Raw genomic sequence first — 15044 nt, forward strand, 5'->3', positions numbered from 1 at the left:
AGAATGCCTAAATGTCTGTTATCTTAACAGAGGTGTTAAATAACAATTCAAATAACAACGTCAGTTAAAATGGGGACAAAAAGAATTTCATATGAAAATATTAATCACTTGTGAACAAACATTTGTGTAGCATAATTTAATGGCCTTTGGCTTTGTGGAGCTTTTAACTCCTGGTAGACATGAAGCAAGTGCTGGGATTGTGCCAATGCCTGATGTACTTGGCATGGACCCTGAACCCTGTGGAGGGCAAGGCCTCATTAAAATTTGATCTTCAAATTCTGAACCAACACCCACAGCTCAATGAACAGTGGGAAATCTAGTAGCTTCCCCAAGAGGTAGAACAGAAGTATTAAGTTACATGAGAACATAAGAAACAGGAGCAGGAGTAGACCATACAACCCCTTGAGCCTGCTCTGCAATTCACAATGATCAGGCTGATCTACTGCCTGAACTCCACTTTGCTGCCTGCTTCCCATATCCTTTGATTTCCTGAGCAGCCAAGAAAAATATATCTCAACCTGAACTACATTCAATGATGGATCACAATGACTCCCTCAGGTAGAGGATTCCAAAGATTCACAATCCTTTGAGTGAAGACATTTCTCCTAATGTCAGTCTGAAATGCTTGGCCCCTTATCCTCAGACTGTGACCCTGTGTTCTAGATTCTCCAGCCAGGGAAACAACCTCTGTGTCTACCCCGTTAAGCCCTTTCAGAATCTTGTATGTCTCAATAAGGTCACCTCTCATTCTTCTGAACTCCAGAGGGATGGATGTGGTCAACCTGAAAGATTTTTATTGAGCAATGAGGAGCATTTATGGCTCATGAAAATCTCTTTTTAAAAAGCAACTTCTTCTGAACCTACCTCCTTCTGAACAGTCTACATTGAGCAGTCTATGGATATCCTTTCAAAGAGTGTAGATAGGTCACTCTACACCTGGTATCATTGGGTGGTGCATGTGTGGTGCACACCCCACCTCTTGACATCTCAATCCCCTATTGAGTTCTTACCTATTTCCTAGGACCTTAATTTGCATATTGAAGTAGACTCCTAACTGGGCGCCCGTGTAAAGGCCCCAGTGAAGATGGCAGCAACCATATTGGCAATGAAAACAGTGATGCACTGCCATTTTTGGCCCACCACCGCCATGGTCCCACTGGGCAGAGGCCGTAAACATGATCCTGTTGTCGCTGGAAGGAATACCTTTTTTGGGACAGGAGGGTGTGGGTGGTGTGGTGACTGTTAAGGAGCAAAAGAAAACTTTAAACTTAGTAGGAAAAGAAACTGTTTCTTTTGACATTGTTAGTGAAAGCTCTTCTACAGAAAAATATCCCCACTATTAGAACTTGTCTGCTTCAGCATATGTACCAGAGCCAATGGCATTTGTTTGGCTATTTTACATGTATCTTCGTCATTTTGATTTCACCAGGTTTGTTGCTAATTCATATCTCTGAAGATACTGTGCATGAAGTGTGTTAACTTTCAGTAGTAGATAGTAACTTATGATAAACAGGGTATGTTGGATAGTTGCCAGTGAATCAGAATAATCTAAACAAAGGGCGTGATAAACTGCAAGAATGATTGGTGAATGTACCCTGCCATATTGGCCACCAAAGAAGATTCTGCCAGAGCTGTGGCAACAGCTGCTACAATGAAACGGTTAAAAAAAAATCAGGGATGTATTTGATGAATCGAATGATCGCTGGCAATGTCACCTATATTAAATGCAAAGAAGTACTATTGAAAACATTTTCCTGTTCTGATGGGATCCTTCACAAAGCGATCACAGACTTTAATAAAAGCAGTAAGTGCTGGAACAGCTCAGCAGGTCTGGCAGCATTTGTGGGGAGAGAAGCAGAGTTAATGTTTCGAGTTCAATATGACCATTCTTCGGAACTCCCCTCTTCAGAGTTCTGAGGAAGAGGCATATTGGACTCGAAACATTAACTCTGTTTCCCTCCACAGATGCTGCCAGACCTGCTGAGTTTTTCCAGCATTTTCTGTTTTTACTTCAGCATCTACAGCATTTAGCTTTTATTCTTATGACTTTAATAACCTAGCTTGTTCCACCTTACAATTTAGCCACTTATTTTCAGTAGAGAATTACTAAAATCTTCACTATCTTCTGCATACAGGTTATATTCTGTAAGGAACAATTGCTTAACAAGCAATATCATCCCTGCCTTTATTCATGTAACAACCCCAAAGAGCATTTTTAGTATTGAATTCACTTGTTTTAAAATTCTACTGCATCTTTGAAATGATTGACTAAATGTAAGTGAATTTCATATAACAAGTTATAGAAACTTTAATTCTGGAGATGTTAAATTAATTTAGTCATAGACAATGACCAAATTGCTGCAGACAATGAGCTGGCATCAGTATGGATAACAAAGGCCATTATGTCCTGATACCTTTATTGTTTCCCTAAACAAGTTTTGGATCTTAAGTCCGTCCTTGAGTCACTTGGTAACAGCAATAAACTAACAGATGAATATTGTGGCGGTTATGAGGTCATTAAAAGTTTTCCAGCTGCGATGTTAATTATTAACTTTAAACAATGAAAGGGAGCTGTCAAAGTGTTGCTCAGACATGACATCTCGAAATGTACAGACAGGATAGGCAACTTGACAATGAGTCACATAAGAACTCATTACAACACAACGGATGTTACTATTGTCTTTGTCAATAAGCTTGCTGAACATTGTTTTAAAGTTAAAAACAAAAACAGAATTAACTGGAAAAACTCAGCAAGTCTGACAGCATCAGTGGAGAAGAAATCAGTTAACGTTTCGAGTCTTCATGACCCTTCGGCAGAACTACCTACTCAGTTCTGCCAAAGGGTCATGAAGACTCGAAACGTTAACTGATTTCTTCTCCACCGATGCTGCCAGACCTGCTGAGTTTTTCCAGGTAATTCTGTTTTTGTTTTGGATTTCCAGCATCCGCAGTAGCTTTTAGCTTTTTGTTTTTATCTCATTGTTTTAAAGTTTCTTGCTTTTGAATTTTTTCTCCTTCTCTCCTGAAGATAGAGCATTATGCTGGGATATGGATTACTGAACACTTGCAACATCTTGCTTTTATTGCTATTTCTCACCTATAAACATTGATAGCAAAACATTTGTTTGGTGCCTTCACGTTATGCTTCACAAGGGGAGTTTTTGAGGGAAGGTATTAAAGAGGTAGGCTTAGTGTGTGCTTCTGAAGCCACATGCAAGTCTTTTTGGGAGGAAAGTTCCAAAGTGCAGGCTAAAAGCAAAGGGCTGGCTGGGGGTGGGGAGAAGTCCAGTTCAAGCTGAGGCAGTGGAAGAGATTGGAGAAATAGGGTGATGTGAGGTAGTGGATAAATTTTTAAGTGGGGATAAGGAATCAATTGGGTGATGGACAGGAAACCAGAGGACTGGGGAAACAGGGTGAGGAGAACTTCGGACAGAATAGGGTGTGGGTTGCAGAGTTGTAAATTCTGTAAGCAAGAACTCAGGAGAAAGTAGACAATATAGGGTGGTGTCAGCAGGATATTTAATTGTGGGAGACATTACAGACAAGCCAGATCTTGTCCCCATTCAATGGGTGTTTCCTAAAAGAGCCAGCACAATAATGCACCCTGACTAATTGTACACCTCCTTTACCTATGGGCACCAAAGCAAATTATATTACCCGCCATTAAGCCCTTGGCTGAGTGCATGGACCCAAGACTGGAACTAAACTTGAATCTGACTTTGCAATGACTGGGGCGCCATTAGGGAATCCATTTCAAACTTTTTAAAAATACACACATTTCAGTAGAAGTGGACTATTTAAGGAAAATATGCAAATATTTTTAAAACAGTTTTGAAATGTGGACTTTGTTGATCAAAAGGGATTATTTAGTCTACCTCAATGGCAGACACTCTTGTTTTTATAAAGTACAGATGGCTATTTCTTCCCACAATTCATATTTAGCATGAACAACTGGCACCTTTAATGTTGAAAAAATTCCTTCTGAGCTTCACAGAAGCATTATCAAAAAAATCAATAAATGAAGATAAACTGCAAGAATGATTGTTGAATGTACCCTTCCTTATTGGCCACCAGAAAAGATTCTGCCAGAGCCATGGCAACAACTGCTACAATGAAATGGTGAAAAAAAAAGTGATATCAGGACAAGTAACTAAAAGCATGGAGAGAAACTCAGGTTGGATTTTGTTGGGGGTGGGGGGTGGGGGTGAGAGAGGGGCACAGAAGAAAATGAGGATTTTAAAGGGGAGATGAGAGGGGTGGAATAAAGTGAGGCTTTTGAAGGAGAAAGAGACACCAAAGAATCAGGGAAGAGAGAAAATTGTGGTTTGATAATGAAGACCAAACCACCTCAGTGGCCGGGGAGGCAGTTGTGAGAAAATATAGATAAGCGCTGAACCTTGAGTAAGATGCAAGGTTTCAGCAAGTTTTAAAAGCCATCAAGGAAATTATCCACAACAAGATAATGGGTGGCAAGCACCTTGTTCATGAAGATTCTAGAGGGAACTGCTGACACTGATTATAGATGTACTGGCATTGTCCTTGGTGGGTGGGGTGAGAAAGACAGAAATGAGTTTGATAAGGTTAGTCCCCAGTGGAGGTGTTAGATGGGAATATCATTGAGAGGGAGAAGAGTTGGGCAGCACAGAAGAAAAGCATCAATTAACGCCTTGATGTGCCCTTCTGAATTTGTCGAGATGAACAGAGGGAAGCTGTAGACTTCTTCAAGGGAGATTCGAGCTTGGCACTGTGACAGGAGAGTGGGTAGGCAGAGGAGTAGTGAATAGGCTGAGGATGGGATTGAGAGGCTAAAGTGCCTGAAGTGGGAAAGCTAGGAAGCGGTTTAACTTAGGTCAGGAAGGTAGGGAGAGAGGTGAAATTGGCCCATGAGAAAAAAGTCTTGTGTTTCAGAACTGACAAAAGTAACTTGGTGCATAAAGAAGCTATCAAGCTTACTTATGTAATATCATCCTTAGTTCATAACTGGTGTTTTGTTCACAGGGTCAGACAGTCCACAGCCACTGATGAAAGATCGGTATCGGTCTGTCATTTCACGTAAGCAAATGCTGGAAGAAACACTTGAGATTTATTTGGATGAACTGAAAAAACTGTGTTTACGCGAATCTGTGAGTACCAGTATATGAAAGCTTAGGGGTTCTGCTGATTTTAGTGTTTGGCAAATATAGTTACATTTACATTGACAAACCTTTTTTTAAATTCCTTCATGGGACCTGGGGTATCACTGCCAAAGCCAAAATTTATTGCCCACCCTAATTGCCTTGAGGAGGTGGTGGTGAGCTACTTTCTTGTACCATTGCAATCTATATGGTAGAGGTACATCCACGGTGGGATTCAGGTGGGATTTCTAGGATTGTGATGCAGCAACATTTCTAAGTCAGGGTGGTATGTGATTTGGAGGGCAATTTGCAGAAGGCAATATTCCAATGCATCTGCTAGCCTTGCCTTTCTAGGTTGTAGAGATTGTGGTTTTGGAAAGTGCTGCAGTGCATATTGTAGATGGTACATGCTGCTGCTGCGGTATACCAGTGGTGGAGGAAGTGAATGTTTAAAGGTGGTGGATGGGGTGCCAATCAAGCTGACTACTTTGTCCTGCATTGTGTTGAGCTTCTTGAGTTTTCATAGCGTTGCACTCATCCTTACAAGTTGAGGAGTATTCCATCACCCTCCTGCCTTTCCCTTGTAGATGGTGGACAGGCTTTGGGAAGTCAGGAAGTGAGCTACTTGCTGGTGAATTTCCAGCCTTTGAACTACTCTTGTAGCCACAGTATTTATGTGGCCGGTCTAGTTAACTTTCTGGCCAATGGTGACCTCCAGAATGTTGATGGTGGGGATTTAGCAATGTTAATGCTATTGAATGTCAAAGGGAAATGGTTAGATTCTCTCTTGTTGGAAATGCTTGTTGCAATAATTTGTAATAATGAATCGCATTGTGCATTGGGTATTAAAACAAAAATAAGTGGCATAACATACTCCTCAATGAAAATATCATGTTTATCTTATTACCTCAAGTCAAGAACGCATTTCATTAAATGTTTTGATTGAGGAATTTTTATGTTCAAGGTTTATTACTTAATTATATAAACAACAAATTATTATATATGTGAATTCAATTCTTTATATTTCAATGTGTTTCATCCTTAGGAGTTGACAGGGAATTTGCCAAAAGAGTACCCATTAGCAGAAGGGGAAAAGCCACCCACTGTGCGTCGCCGTATGGGAACAACCTTTCAGTTGGATGAGGAGACAATTACAGCTAAAGGAGAGGTAGGTCACTATGTATGATTACAGTACACCTTAGAATAACATTTGACTCCCAACAAGGTTCTACTGCGTCAAACAATTATCTTCTCATGAAAAACATAGGAACATAGGAAATATAGGAGCAGGAGTAGACCATTTGGCAAGTCGAGCCTGCTCCACCATTCAAACAGATCATGGCTGATCATCTACCTCTATGTCATTTTTCTTCACTATCCCCATATCCTTTGGTGTCATTAGTATCCAGAAATCTATGGATTTATGTCCTGAATGTGCTCAATGATTGAGCTTCATTTTGGGGTAGAGAATTCCAATGATTCACAACCACCTGAGTGAAGAAATTCCTCCTCATCTCAGTCTTAAATCACCTACCTCTTATTCTGAGACTGTGTCCCCTAGTTCTAGACTCATCAGTTTAACAAAGTAGTGTGATAAAGGTACAAACAACTGGTTATATTCTTCAGTGCTTTAATACTGATGCTAATGATAATTATGAAGTACCACTGGTGTAAATAAAAATATCTGGTTTGTTTGAGCGGTGGTTTTCATTTCATGGTCAGTTGTCATTTTGTTATAGAACAAGACAATAACCATGATGAATGCCATTCAAATTCAAATGCCAAATTAGGACAATAGTTGATCATTTATAAAAAACTTTGGATTCAGAAATTCTGGAACCATTCACAAAACATGATGATGCACTTGGTGGTGGGGAAGAGAAGAAAACATGTTGGGTGTGTACTATAGGCTCCCAAGGAGTCAGGGAGAGATAGAGGATCAAATATGTAATCAAATTTCAGGGAAGTGTAAGAATAATAGGGCAGTAATAGTAGGGGATTTTAACTACCCAAATATTAACTAGGATAGTTTTAGTCTGCACGGTAGGGAGGGAGCAAAATTCTTAAGTTGCATCCAGGGGAACTTTTGTAGCCAGTATGTAGAAAGCCCAACAAGGGAGGGGCTAGTTCTGGATCTAATATTTGGAAATGATCCCAGGCAGATGGAAGGCATATCAGTAGGGGAGCATTTTGGGGATAGTGACCATAACTTAGTTAGATTTAGAATAGTTATGGAAAAGGATAAGGTTGGGCTGGAAATAAAAGTTCTAAACTAGGGAAAAGATAATTTTACTAAGATGAGATACAATTTGACCCAAGTGGACTAGGAGCAGCTACTTGTAGATAAAACTGTGTCAGAGCAGTGGGATGCATTCAAGGAGGAAATAGTGAGAGTACAGGATAAGTATGTTCCCATAAAGACAAAGGGGGGGAACCAAGTCAGGAGAACCCTGGATGTCAAGCGACATAAAGGTTAGGATTAAGGAAAAAAGAAGCTTATGGCAGATACCGACGGCTCAATACGGCAGAGTCCTTAGTGGAGTATAAAAAGTGCAGAGGGGAACTTAAAAAGGAAATTAGGAAAGCTAAGAGAGTGCATGAGAAAGCATTGGTGGGTAAAATAAAGGAAAACCCAAAGGGGTTGTTTAAATATATAAAGAGCAAGAGAATAACTAGGAAAAGAATACGGCCAATTAGGGGCCATAGAGGTAATCTGTGTGTGGACCCGGAAGTTGTGGGCGCAGTCCTCAATGAATAGTTTGCGTTGGTCTTTACAATGGAAAAGGGTGACACATGTGTAGATATCAGGGTGGAGGACTGTGAAATATTAGAGGAAATTAACATAGAGAGAGAGAGTTGGTACTAGCCGGTTTAGCGGCCTTACAAGTGGATAAATCTGCAGGCCCAGATGAGATGTATCCCAGGCTGTTGAGGGAGGCAAGGGAAGAGATATCAGGGACCCTGGCAGTAATTTTCAAATCCTCTTTGGCCCCAGGTGAGGTGCCAGGGAACTGGAGGACTGCTAACATTGTCCCATTATTTAAAAAGGGAGAAAAGGATAGACCAGGAAACTACAGGCCAGTCAGTCTAACCTTGGTGGTGGGGAAGTTACTAGAAAGAATTCTGAGGGACAGAATATATTTGCGCTTGGAGGGTCACGGATTAATCAGGAGCATGGATTTGTAAAAGGAAGATCGTGTTTGACAAATTTGATCAAATTTTTTCAGGAGGTAACCAGGAGTGTTAATAAGGGTAATGCATTTGATATGGTCTACATGGACTTTGGCAAGGCTTTTGGTAAGGTCCCTCATGGCAGACTGGTCAAAAAAGTAAGAGCCCATGGGATCTAAAACGAAGTGGTACATTGGATCCAAAATTGGCTGAGAAGCAGAAAACAGAGGGTGATGGTAGAGGGATGTTTCTGTGACTGGAAGTCTGTTTCCAGTGGGGTTCCGCAGGGCTCGGTGCTGGGGCCCTTGCTATTTCTGGTATACATAAATGATTTAGACTTAAATGTAGGGTGTATGATCAAGCAGTTTGCGGATGACACGATAATTGGTAGGGTGGTGAATAGTGAGGAGGATAACCGTAAACTGCAGAAGGAAATCAATGAACTGGTCAGGTGGGCAGAGCATGGCGAATGGAATTCAACCTAGAAAAGTGTGAGGTAATGTACTTGGGGAGGGCTAACAAGGCAAGGGATTACACTATGAATGGTAGGACCCTGGAAAGTACTGAAGATTATTGGGACCTTGGTGTGCATATCCATAGATCCCTGAAGGTAGCAGGGCAGGTAGATAAGGTGGTTAAGAAGGCATATGGGATACTTGCCTTTATTAGCCAAGGTGTAGAATACAAGCGCAGGGAGGTTATGCTGAAACTGTATAAAATGCTGGTTAGGCCACAACTGGAGTACTGTGTGCAATTCCGGTCACCACATTATAGGAAGGATGTGATTGCACTGGAGAGGGTGCAGAGGAGAATGACCAGGATGCTGCCTGGGCTGGAGGGTTTGAGCTATGAGGAAACATTGGATAGGCTGGGGTTGTTTTCCTTGAAGCAACGAAGGTTAGAGTGGACCTGATAGAGGTGTATAAGATTATGTGGGGCATAGATAGGGTGGATAGGAAGGCACTTTTTCCATTAGGAGAGGGGTCATTAACCAGGGGGTATAGATTTAAGGTAAGAGGTAGAAGGCTAATAGGGGAGTTGAGGAGAAATGTTTTCACCCAGAGGGTGGTGGGAGTCTAGAACTCACTGCCTGAAATGATGGTTATGTCAGAAACTCTCCTAAGATTTAAGAAGTATTTAGATATTCACTTACGTTGCCATTGCCTCCAGGGCTATGTGCCAAGCGCTGGAAAATGGGATTAGTGTAGTCAGATCTTTGTTGACCGGCGTGGACACGATGAGCCAAATGGCCTCCTTCTGTGCTGTAGATGTTTTTGAGTCTATTAGAAGACCAGTACATTTAGCTTGCTTGATGGAAATACCATGCAGTTCCCCAGGTTTTCACTATTTAACCTCATGGACATGGCAGGAAGAAAGATTAGCATGTAGTTTGTTTTAAATCTGTTACTGTTTTTCAGGACTCTGAACTTGCCTGTCTGGAAAGGGACTTCGCCTTGCAGTTACAGTTTGTGGAGGCAGCCAAGCGCCTTTCACAAGAAGCAAACCTAAGCAGGCATATTAGAAAACAAAGAAAACATGCCTTTGTAAAAGAGCAAAAGAAACTAAATGATATCAAAAAAGCTATAAATGAGCACAGAGACATGGCTGGTGGAAGAACACTGCAGACAAGTAATGTAATCGAAGGTATGTTACAATTTTAACTTGGCTCCAGTATAATATGTAATATTACTTGTCTCCACAAGAATATTATGACGTGTTTTCCTTTAAAGGAGTAGAACAGCTTTTTCCTCAGGCATTGGTAACAGGAGCTGGTTTTGTGGTAAAAGGCAGGGCATGACCAAAAAAAACATGCAACAACCAGTCAATCCTGGTATTCTGCCAGTAAAGACAATGCTCAAAAGCATTTTATCCATTTAACATATGATTGCCCGAGTTCAAAGGTCAGAGATTAGAGTGTCTGGGATATGTACATAATTGAGTTAATATTTTGTAGTGAAGCAGCATCTTCTGATGGACATTAGTTTTACACACCTGGAACTCAATTCGTTTTCAATTTCTGCCTTTGAAGTATTGAAATTATTTTGCAATATGGTTCAGTGAGCATCAGAATCCCTCTGGTACCTCATCCAAATAATGATATAGAGTTCCAGTTTGCAACTCTGGTTGCAAAACTCAGTGACAGTGTAACTTTGTGCTGACAAAAAATAATTATGTCAGAATTGATCATAATTAACATTACAATTAGCTAATTAACATCATATCAGCAATTTATTGCCCGTGTAAATAAATAGGCTCCTGATAGTGGCTGGAACGGCCTTGAATGATTCATTCTTTTTGTTCAAAAGGACATTTAAATAAAGCTCTTCAACCACATGATTTATTTCACAGCCAGAAGTCACAACTCATAGCCAGTATCAATGATCAAAGTGATTGCTTTAAGACCGAGTATCTTGTATGCTTTCAAAACACAGCATTACTTTGTAATTTGTATTACTTTGTAGTGTATGTTTTGATGTTTTAGAAGTGTCATTAGCTATTTTATATTTACTGTATCAAAATAATAATCATTTTGTAATACTTACATGATGCATAGCATTAATGATATTATCGAATCTCTTATTACGTATGTAGGTACATAATTATTGTAGGCACAGTGTCTGATCATACATCAAATAAGAGTATGTGGTCATCACTAGCAGCAATTCACACAAACTACCTAATCCTAGAGGAGAATATAAAGGAAGGTGACCACACTTGAAGCATTCTTTTGATGGTTGAGATCACTGAGAGTTATTAGGCCCATCCTTCAAGCAGTGAACAGCTGCAGTAACAATAAAACTTGTAGTTGTGCAGGAATATACTGAAAAGTATTACAAAGTATTTACAACATATAAATAGGCCATTTGGCCCAACAGGCCCCTGCTGGTGTTTATGCTCCACTAAAGCTTCATCCCACCCTTTGTTTAGCTCCATCAACATATCCTTTTCTCTGATTTTCTCCCTCATGAGCTTGTCTGCTTTCTTCTTAAATGCATCTAAAGTAATCGTCTCAACAAAAATCCTTGTTCTTCAGCAAAATCCATATTCTAACTATTCACTGAATAGAGGAGTTTCTCCTGAATTCCTTATTAGATTTATTAGTGACTATCTTATATTAATAGCCCCTAGTTCTGGTCTCCCTCATAAGTGGAAACATTTTCTCCATGTCTACCTTATCAAACCCTTTCATAATCTTAAAGGCCTCTATCAGTCTTCTCTGGAGGAAAGAACCCAACCTGTCCAATCTTTCCTGGTAGATGTAATATCCCAGTTCTGGCATCATTCTAGTAACTTTTTGCACCTTCTCCAGTGCCCCTATATCCTTTTTATAATATGGAGAACTGTTCACTGTACTCCAAGTGTTGTTTAGTCATATAATTTAGTTTCATATAATTTCTCTACTTTTCAATTCTATCCCTATAGAAATAAATCCAAGTTCTTTGTTTGTACTTTTCATGGCCTTATTAATCCATGTCGCTACTTCGCGTGATTTGTGCATCTGTATCCCCAGATTCATTAATTGCATTAAAATCTAATTTCTCAAAACGCTTTTTGTTTTTAGAATTGACTGCTTCTGATGATAGTTCTCTCGAAGATGGTAAGTCCTCAAATTGTAGAGTGCAAAGGGGTTGCAATTGGTCTGGGGTTGTACAGGGGGTGATAGTGAATTGGAAATCAGATGGGGTGTCAAACACGCTGCTGATCGGCAATCACCCATTTTGCAAATTGTTCAATCTAAATTTTACACCCAAAAATTTCATTCTTACCTTGTAAGTCAATACGGTGGATTTACTATGGATGGAATTAAACTTGTGAAGATCGATTTTTGCCTGTGCTTTTAGCTCACGTAGACATTCACCGCATGCTGCATGGCTCAAATAGTCTTCACCTATAATTCTATGGGGCGCTTCACTTTGTTAGGACCCAAAATTGGACATGTGTAGTAATTGTGGGGCAGGATTTTTAGGTCGGCGTGATAGGCGGGCCCGGTAGCGGCCGAGGAATAGACCACCGCCTGCGATCGGCTCCTGACCGCGATTTCACGCTGGCTTGCCAACTAATGGCCAGCCAGCGTGAAGCACATGCTGAAATGCTCAGCGCTGCCGTGGTGGGGGCGGGAGGAGTGTGGACATAAGCGGGGGCTTGGGTGAGTGCTATATGAAAGCTCCCTGAAGGCAGAGAGCTGCCTCAGGGAGCTGAAGACTTGAAAACAAGTAAATAAAGATTTTAAAATCTGGGGGAAAAAAAGTCCATTCATCAGAATCAGTCACCTGAACATATACATGATGAAAATTCTGTCCATACGTTTTTTTTAAAATTTAATAACGGAAACCTCATCCCGCCCTTGGATGAAGTTTCCTCAAAAATGCAAAGTCTGCCTGGCAGATTCGCCCGTCTGCCAGCCGTAATGTTGGATGGACCACAAAAAATCGGGGACAATTGGAACTTGAACAACTTTAATTGTCTTCTTAATTGTCGGCAGGCGTGCTTCCGACACTCAGGCATGCTTGCTGACCAAAATATCGCGCAAGCGCGGGATAATACCGGGACTCTCGCCCGATGTCATCTCGCGCGTTTTCGCGTCCGATTGGGTCAGGCGCGTATCTGCACGCCGACATAAAAATTCTGCCCACAGTTTTGATAAACCTTGGACTGTAGCTTTAAGAATAATCCTGTGTTGTAAGATCACATGATCTGTGCAAACCAATGAGTTAGCAGCACAGGGAATCTCTACTGGGGAGTCCTTCTTTAGTTGTGGAGTTAGATGCCCGCATGTAGCTGCTGCTGCTGCCTTGTAAATAAAGTTCAATGTTCCCACCCAGAAAATTTGCCTGGAAAATCAACTCTATAACAACATGATTTTGATGGTGGTAGCGATGGAGAGCCCCAAGGTGCATCCTCGGATCTCAGTGAAATAAACCTGTCAAGCTGCTGGCACCAGTTGGCTACCCCAGAAACAAATTGTCAGCCCAGGTCTTTCAAATTTCAGCTCAGTCTGCAGGAAAGTCCAGGGATGGAGAAATGAGGCAAACAGGAGGATGGCAAGTAGTGGGCCAGCAGCGACCCACAATATTAAAGAGAAACAGAAAATGCTGGAAATGCTCGTAAGGTCTGGCAGTATCTTTTGAAGGGAAAAACAGAGTTAATGGGTGGAATTTTATGTCCCCGTCTGGCAGGCGTGGGGATTAAAAATGCAGCGAGCCATTCAAAAATCCGTTGACTTCGGCAGGACTGGAAAATCATGCCAGTGGGCGGGGCTGTAAAATTCTGCCCAACGTTTCAGTGACCTTTCATCAGATATGGTTAGAGATGTAACCAGTTTTAAGCTGGTGAAAGGGGTGGGGGTGGTGAGGGTAGGGTGGGATAAAGAACAAAAGGGAAAGCCTGTGAAAGGGTGGAAGACAGGAGAGATTAAATTACAAAAGAGTTGGTGCTACAAGACCAAAGGGAGCAGTAAGGAAACAAAAAGTGTTTCTAGAAGAGGTGTGAATGGCACATTCATGACAGATGATGTCCAAAAGCAAAAAAAAGAGAGAAATACTAGAGAGAAACCTAAAATAGCAAGGAAAAATGGAGCAAAATAGGGACAGCGGTTACAATCTGAAATTGTTGAGTTTAATGCTGAGCCCAGAAGGCAGTAAAGTGCTTAACTGAACGATGAGATGCTGTTCCTTGAGCTTCATTGGAACTCTGCAGGAGGCCGAGGACAGAGAGGTCAGAGTGCGAGCAAGATACAAAATTGAAATGACAGGTGGCTAGAAGTTCAGGGTTACGCTTGCAGAATGAAAGGTGGTGTTCCACAAAGCAGTCACCCAATCTACGCTTTGTCTCCCTAATGTAGAGGAGACTGCATCATGAGCAGCAAATACAGGTATACTAAATTGAAAGAAGTACATGTAAATTGCTGTTTCATCTGAAAGGAGTGGTGAGTCTTGGACAGTGAGAAGGAATGTGGTAAAAGGGCAGGCAATGTATCTCCTGCAGTTACATGGAAAGTTGTCATGGGAAGGGGAAGGTTCTGGGGTGATTGAGGAATAGACTTGGGTGTGGCCATAATATTAAAGTGGAAGTAGGAGGTGCACTCTTGCTCTCAACACTTTAAATACATTTAGCAAATGATTCATGAAATGTGCGCAGGTGCCTCATTTCAGACAGGCACCAGGGTCTCCTAAAAAAAGGGCTCAGACAAATTTAGTAGCAGCCCGAATGCCATCATTCTGCTAAATTAGTCCTTTATGTTTTACACCTGTAAAGTTGATGCAACAATATTGAATCTGTATTGCTATAATTATCATAATCTTGATCATAATAGCACGATATTTCAGTCGGAGGGCGCACACTAAACCTGGAAGTGCACCCGCCAACAATTAAGAGAAAAATTAAGCCCAATCCAACGGCGCATTGATGGAGATTTTTCGTTGCTCATCCATCGTTACAGTTGGCGGACGGGCGAATCGGCCAAGCGGCCTTTGCATTTTTCAGGAAACCTCATCCAAGGGCAGAGTGAGGTTTCCGTTATTAAATTTAAAAAAATGTATGGACAGAATTTTCATCATGTATGTGTTCAGGTGACTGATTCTGATGTGTGGGCATTTTTTCCGGATTTTAAAATCTTTATTTATTGCTTTTAAATTCTTCAGCTCCCTGAGGCAGCTCTCTGTCTTCAGGGAGCTTTCATTCAGCGCTCCCCCATGCCCGAGCTGACTTCAGCGCTCGCCCTCCTCCTGCCCCACCCCAGCAGCGCTGAGCCTTTCAGCA

The 15044-nt window shown here is 41.3% G+C and overlaps 2 protein-coding genes across 3 annotated transcripts in view; one reads left to right on the plus strand and one right to left on the minus strand.

The window, feature by feature from the left end:
- The window catches only part of LOC144683536 (peptidase inhibitor 16-like), a 697419-nt gene that overhangs the window by 356237 nt on the left and 326138 nt on the right, over positions 1-15044 (minus strand). The window lies entirely within an intron of this gene.
- The window catches only part of LOC144683530 (innate immunity activator protein-like), a 66637-nt gene that overhangs the window by 21392 nt on the left and 30201 nt on the right, over positions 1-15044 (plus strand). For both annotated transcript variants that reach the window (XM_078546613.1, XM_078546614.1), the window contains exons 3-6: positions 4999-5123; positions 6160-6282; positions 9704-9929; positions 11848-11883. In XM_078546613.1, coding sequence (XP_078402739.1) covers positions 4999-5123; positions 6160-6282; positions 9704-9929; positions 11848-11883 — 510 coding nt within the window. The remainder of the gene's footprint in view (positions 1-4998; positions 5124-6159; positions 6283-9703; positions 9930-11847; positions 11884-15044) is intronic.

The sequence above is a fragment of the Cetorhinus maximus genome, chromosome 8, assembly GCF_964194155.1.
Source record: "Cetorhinus maximus chromosome 8, sCetMax3.hap1.1, whole genome shotgun sequence".
NCBI classification, from domain to species: domain Eukaryota; kingdom Metazoa; phylum Chordata; class Chondrichthyes; order Lamniformes; family Cetorhinidae; genus Cetorhinus; species Cetorhinus maximus.